This window comes from Cariama cristata, unplaced genomic scaffold, assembly GCF_000690535.1.
Source record: "Cariama cristata isolate BGI_N322 unplaced genomic scaffold, ASM69053v1 scaffold16668, whole genome shotgun sequence".
In the NCBI taxonomy this organism is placed as follows: Eukaryota; Metazoa; Chordata; class Aves; order Cariamiformes; family Cariamidae; genus Cariama; species Cariama cristata.
Window position 1 is genome coordinate 3,057 of NW_009629549.1, and position 5,489 is coordinate 8,545.

General features: G+C 42.8%; 1 protein-coding gene across 1 annotated transcript; it reads right to left on the reverse strand.

Annotated features, from left to right (window-relative positions):
- Positions 1–1,670: 1,670 nt before the first annotated feature.
- On the reverse strand, positions 1,671–5,477 carry EEF1A1 (eukaryotic translation elongation factor 1 alpha 1). Its single transcript, XM_009705211.1, has 7 exons — positions 5,276–5,477; positions 4,211–4,390; positions 3,779–4,075; positions 3,369–3,519; positions 2,922–3,178; positions 2,366–2,600; positions 1,671–2,061 (listed from the first exon to the last, which is right to left on the reverse strand). The coding sequence occupies exons 1-7, from the start codon at positions 5,417–5,419 to the stop codon at positions 1,949–1,951; spliced, it is 1,377 nt and encodes a 458-aa protein (XP_009703513.1). The 5' UTR covers positions 5,420–5,477; the 3' UTR covers positions 1,671–1,948.
- Between the last annotated feature and the right edge of the window lie 12 nt (positions 5,478–5,489).

The following is a 5,489-nucleotide window of genomic DNA, read 5'->3' on the forward strand; positions in this document are numbered from 1 at the left end:
AGTTGGACTGAAGTTTCTTGGAAAAAGAGTCAGCGGTTTTAACTAAAAAGCGTGCAAAGATTTGGAACAATACTGCAGCTTTATTATGGCAACAGTACATCTGCGTCCTCATCGCTAAAAGTTATGCAGTTCCCCTTGCTTTGGGGATACTCACAAACCTTTAGAAGTAGAATTTAAGGACCACAATGAGATTCTTTTACTGAATTTCAGCCTTCCACAGAGACTGCAGCGCTCTAGCCCTCGCTTCTGCTGTACTCAGTAGACCTGTACCTTCCAACAGGGCGGGTAACGCTCCAAGGTTTTACTGTAGTTAAGACACAGAAGGTGAGCAGGAGAAGAGAAAAAGATCCAACCAAAGCAAAGAGCGTGAAAATAAATAATAGCAGTTCAGGATTATCCAAGCAGTACAGATATGTTAGAGAGTTCCTGCAGAGCAAGCACATAGCTGCAGAAGGAAAGGAAAACAAACGAGAGAATACAGCCGTTACAGACAAAGCAAACACGCTGGTGTCATGGAACAATAACCCTTCAACGATACCAAATTCTTTTTGAACTGAGGTGGGGATGCTGTGGGGAAATCATGTTAAAGGTTAGTAAAACAGCTGGATCATTATGCAAGGCAGATCGGATTATCCATTAACCGCTCGTCTCCATGTACCAATTCTGGAATCCCCATTTATTACAGCTGGGATTTCTTACAGCCCAAAATGTTTTACTCGGATTATTTCTCTAGTAATTAATAGTAATCCTTTGGACTAGTTACCCAATTCCACTTCAATTGACTGATCCAAATCTTCAGCCCCATTGTTAAAAAAAAAAAAAGCAGACAGTCCCACTGTGTCACTCAGTGTTGACAGGGCAGTGCGCATTTATCCCACCGCTCCTGGAACCGCACCAGTGCGCTCTCCAAGCAGGGACATCCTACAAACATCCTTGAAGTCCAAAAATTCAAAACCATGGCACGGGACAGGCACAGACACCGTCCTGCCGGAGGTCAGAGGAAATACCTGCCCGTTTCTGAGCTTTGTTCTCGGAACAAAAACCAAGCAAGATGCTATAATGGTGGGTCATTTGGAGATTGCCTGACAAATGTCACAAAGCGTCCTCCTAAACAAAACTTGGTTTTGAAATGTCTTACACTGTATTAGAAAACATTTAGACACAAGTGTTTAATCTTAAAAGATCTACACAACAGTTAATCAGCTCCCCAGGGAAAAAAAAAAAAAAAAAAAAAAATCTGTTTCTGCTAGCAATTAGAAAAATCTGTGTACTAGACTTACGGGAAACCCAACACTTGATTCTTTTTGTTTATGCCTTTTCAAGGTTAAATGTGCGTTTGTTCACAATATCTCTTCTTTCCAATATAAAGTTTTCTTGGAATGCACCAGAATACCTTAACCTTTACCTGGTATTTGCGCTAACCCATCTGGAAACCATATTTAAAGAAGAAAGCACCACAGAAGTCAATTTTTTTTTTTTTTTAAGGCTTAGGTCAGTTAAAACTAAGGAACTGCAGCTGAATTTCGCTCTCCTCTTCAGAAGCAACAGATCTGAGTATTTGCTTGGCAACTTCTGAACGCACTCAACTAACATTCATCCTTTCTGATCCCGCCAGGACTGTATATAGGTTTTTCTATAGACTTATCATTAACCCAAAGAACACAGAGACGTAGCATTGAACTTCTGTTTTAATGGTCTCAAATTCTGTGACAGATTTTTGGTCAAGTTTCGATTTTAAAAAATTTATCGATTTTAAAGACTAATAACTTAAACTGCCACGAAACAAATGGTCCACAAACATTCCTTTCCTTCTGAAGCTTTTACGATGCATTGTAATCATTAACCAGTCTTTTACTATTAAACTTAAATGGCCAATTGAGACAAACAGTTCTGAGACCGTTCTTCCACCACTGATTAAGACTGAGGTGGCAGCTGATGGACAGAATTTTCATTTAGCCTTCTGGGCCTTCTGGGCAGACTTTGTGACCTTGCCAGCTCCATAACCTGCCTTGATAACCCCGACAGCAACCGTCTGTCTCATGTCACGCACAGCAAAACGACCTGCGAACAAAAAACAGTTTATGACCTTTGTCTAGGGCTACACACCCGCAGCGCTGACCGCACAGCAGCGACACGCAAACGTGGGCAAATACTGCTCTAGGACAGCAAACTGCAGGGGGGTGGGACAGGGCACAATCATCTCGAGAGCAGCCCCACACCGCTCAAGTTTTGGTTCCACTTCCAAGTTTCTACTGAAGTCACCGCTTTTAATGGCGTCGTACAGAACCCACTACACCCCAACACCAGACACGAAGGAGTGTCTTTTCCAGAGACCGGTATTGACGCGTTTTAGGAGATGCCTTACCGAGGGGAGGATAATCAGAGAAGCTCTCAACACACATAGGTTTGCCAGGGATCATGTCAACGATGGCAGCATCTCCAGATTTCAGGAATTTGGGGCCATCCTCCAGCTTCTTGCCGGAACGACGATCAATCTTCTCTTTGAGCTCAGCGAATTTGCATGCAATGTGAGCAGTATGGCAATCCAGCACAGGGGCATAACCAGCGCTAATTTGGCCAGGGTGGTTCAGGATAATAACCTAGAAAACCACAAGAGCCAAGTTAGCACGGGGATACTTTCAAATACTGATGTGTCTTACAAAGCCAGGGCTTTCATGTGATTTGCTTCAAGCTAACACATCTCAGAACACAAGTCTATGTCACTTTCTAGCTTAGCCCCTAGTAAGAAAGAACAGGACTAGTATTTCACAATCCAGAGCTACATTTCAAACAGTTGCAAAAAAAAGTTACCTGTGCAGTGAAGCCAGCCAGCTTAGCCCCTAATAAGAAAGAACAAGACTAGTACTTCACATTCCAGAGCTACATTTCAAACATCTTCAAACAGCTGCAAAAAAAGTTACCTGTGCAGTGAAGCCAGCAGCTTCCATCGGAGGATCGTTCTTGCTGTCACCAGCAACGTTGCCACGGCGAACATCTTTCACAGACACGTTCTTAACATTGAAGCCAACGTTATCACCAGGCAGAGCTTCGCTCAGGGCTTCGTGGTGCATCTCAACAGATTTTACTTCAGTTGTAACGTTGACAGGGGCAAATGTGACCACCATGCCTGGCTTCAGAACACCAGTTTCCACACGGCCAACTGGTACAGTACCAATGCCTGCAAAAGAGAAGCAACATGAGTAATTCAGCTCAATGAATACATGCCCTTACAGGAAAAAAAAAAACCACTCGAGATGAAGTATTCTAAATTTTCCACTTGAAAAAACAGCTCTCAGGCAAACAACTCCGTTTCTGTCCCACACATCCACCGCTGCTGGCAGGTGAGAAGCGTTACGGAGAACACGTACCGCCAATTTTGTAGACATCTTGAAGAGGCAGACGCAGAGGTTTGTCAGTTGGACGAGTTGGTGGCAGGATACAGTCCAAAGCTTCAAGGAGGGTGGTTCCACTGGCATTGCCATCCTTTCGGGTAACCTTCCACCCCTTGAACCAGGGCATCTGTAACAGAAACAAGAGCCCAGGCATAAACTGTCTGTCAATTTTAATGGCACAATGCTAGAAAAGACCAAGTGGCTTATTTTAGTACTACCTTGATATACTATTGGACACTAAGAATTTGTGAAGTGCTGGAATTTGACTTTTGACCTCGGCACTTCCAAACATAATTATTAAAAAATATGTGCATTTTGCTACTGCATCATTTATCTCAACAATCCTCCTAGCTCCATTTCTTAATATAAACGAATGTCAAACCTACGTTAGAGCTGGGCTCCAACATGTTGTCTCCGTTCCAACCAGAAATTGGCACAAAAGCTACAGTGTCTGGGTTGTAGCCAATTTTCTTGATGTAAGTGCTGACTTCTTTGACAATTTCTTCGTATCTCTTCTGGCTGTAAGGTGGCTCAGTGGAATCCATCTTGTTGACACCAACAATCAGCTGTTTTACACCCAGGGTGTAGGCCAGAAGGGCATGCTCACGGGTCTGCCCGTTCTTGGAAATACCAGCCTCAAACTCACCAACACCAGCAGCAACAATCAGGACAGCACAATCAGCCTTAAAAAAAAAAAAAAAAAAGAAAACCCCCCCTTGATTATAATGTTTGCATATGTCAAGGTATTAGGGGAACCCCCCAACCAACCAAGGAACAACCTGCCTGTACTCCCAAAATCCTTAATTCTATTTACACACCTGAGAAGTTCCAGTAATCATGTTCTTAATGAAGTCTCTGTGTCCGGGAGCATCAATGATGGTGACGTAGTATTTGCTTGTTTCAAATTTCCACAGGGAAATATCAATAGTAATACCACGCTCACGCTCAGCTTTCAGCTTGTCCAAGACCCAGGCATATTTGAAGGAACCTTTGCCCATCTACAGATTTAGAAAAAAATAAATTTTTTTTTTTTAAAGAATGGTACCTATATTTGCATTTACTTCAGAAGGATTACACACTGACTGAAGAGCCAAATCTAAGAATAGTAAGTAGTTTAACACTGGAAAATTTTGCTGCTTGTAAAACAAGCAACAAGATACACTTGGCACTACTAGCGTGAGATGCCAACTGTCCTGTTATTTAACCTGTTGACAGTTTAGCACTCTTGACAGCTTGTTAATTGCACTAACACATCTTCACAGTAGATCTCTTGAGCCTAAGCCCTACTATCAAGTGTCCTCTACAAATTTAAGTTCTCTTACTAATGCAATCTTGGCGATAATCAAGATTTTAAGTGCCACTCAGGACAAGATTTGCTATGTTTCACTCTGTGATGTGCTTATTAAGATCTATGCCGTTATTACACAGAAAAAGTATGATGAGCAAGACTTTCTATAGGTTCAAATACCAAAATCCCTACCTTTCTGATTTTTAGAAGTAAACCTTACTAGAGTAACTTCTTTAATTTTATCCTCAACTATATGTATGTAAAGACTGAAGCTGGAAAACTCCACTTAAAAATTATGATTTCAGACGTAATTATGCAGATGTAGCTTCAGACTATCTTTTCCCTCGCTCTACACGTGAGCTTTGCCAACTAACATCATGGCGGATCCAAGTCTTTAGCACTTGTTCAACTGCAGGGCCAACTGCGCCCAACCTGCCGCAGAACACTTGCACACTTGTTCAGCTACCGGGACAGCTGCACCCAAACCGCCTCCCTGCGCCCACAAAACAGTGTGCAACTTCAGTTTTGCGACTAAATCGATCTTTTTTCGTTCCTGCACCCCGAAATTTTTGCTGGATCTGTCAAGCCCACACACCTCAGCAGCTTCCTTCTCGAACTTCTCGATGGTCCGCTTGTCGATACCACCGCATTTGTAGATGAGGTGGCCGGTGGTGGTGGACTTGCCAGAATCGACGTGGCCGATGACGACGATGTTGATGTGGGTCTTCTCCTTTCCCATTTCGGATGTTAGTCAAGTTCTTTCTTTCGGCAAAAGAGAATCGACACCTGCAAACTCCCCAGAAAAAAAA

Coding starts and splice junctions, on each gene's coding strand:
- EEF1A1 (XM_009705211.1), bottom strand. CDS start 5,419: ATGGGAAAGGAGAAGACCCACATCAACATCGTCGTCATCGGCCACGTC. Junction 4,076..4,210: donor TGATTACTGGAACTTCTCAG/GTGTGTAAATAG, acceptor TTTTTTTTTAAG/GCTGATTGTGCTGTCCTGAT. Junction 2,062..2,365: donor CTCTGATTATCCTCCCCTCG/GTAAGGCATCTC, acceptor TTTTGTTCGCAG/GTCGTTTTGCTGTGCGTGAC.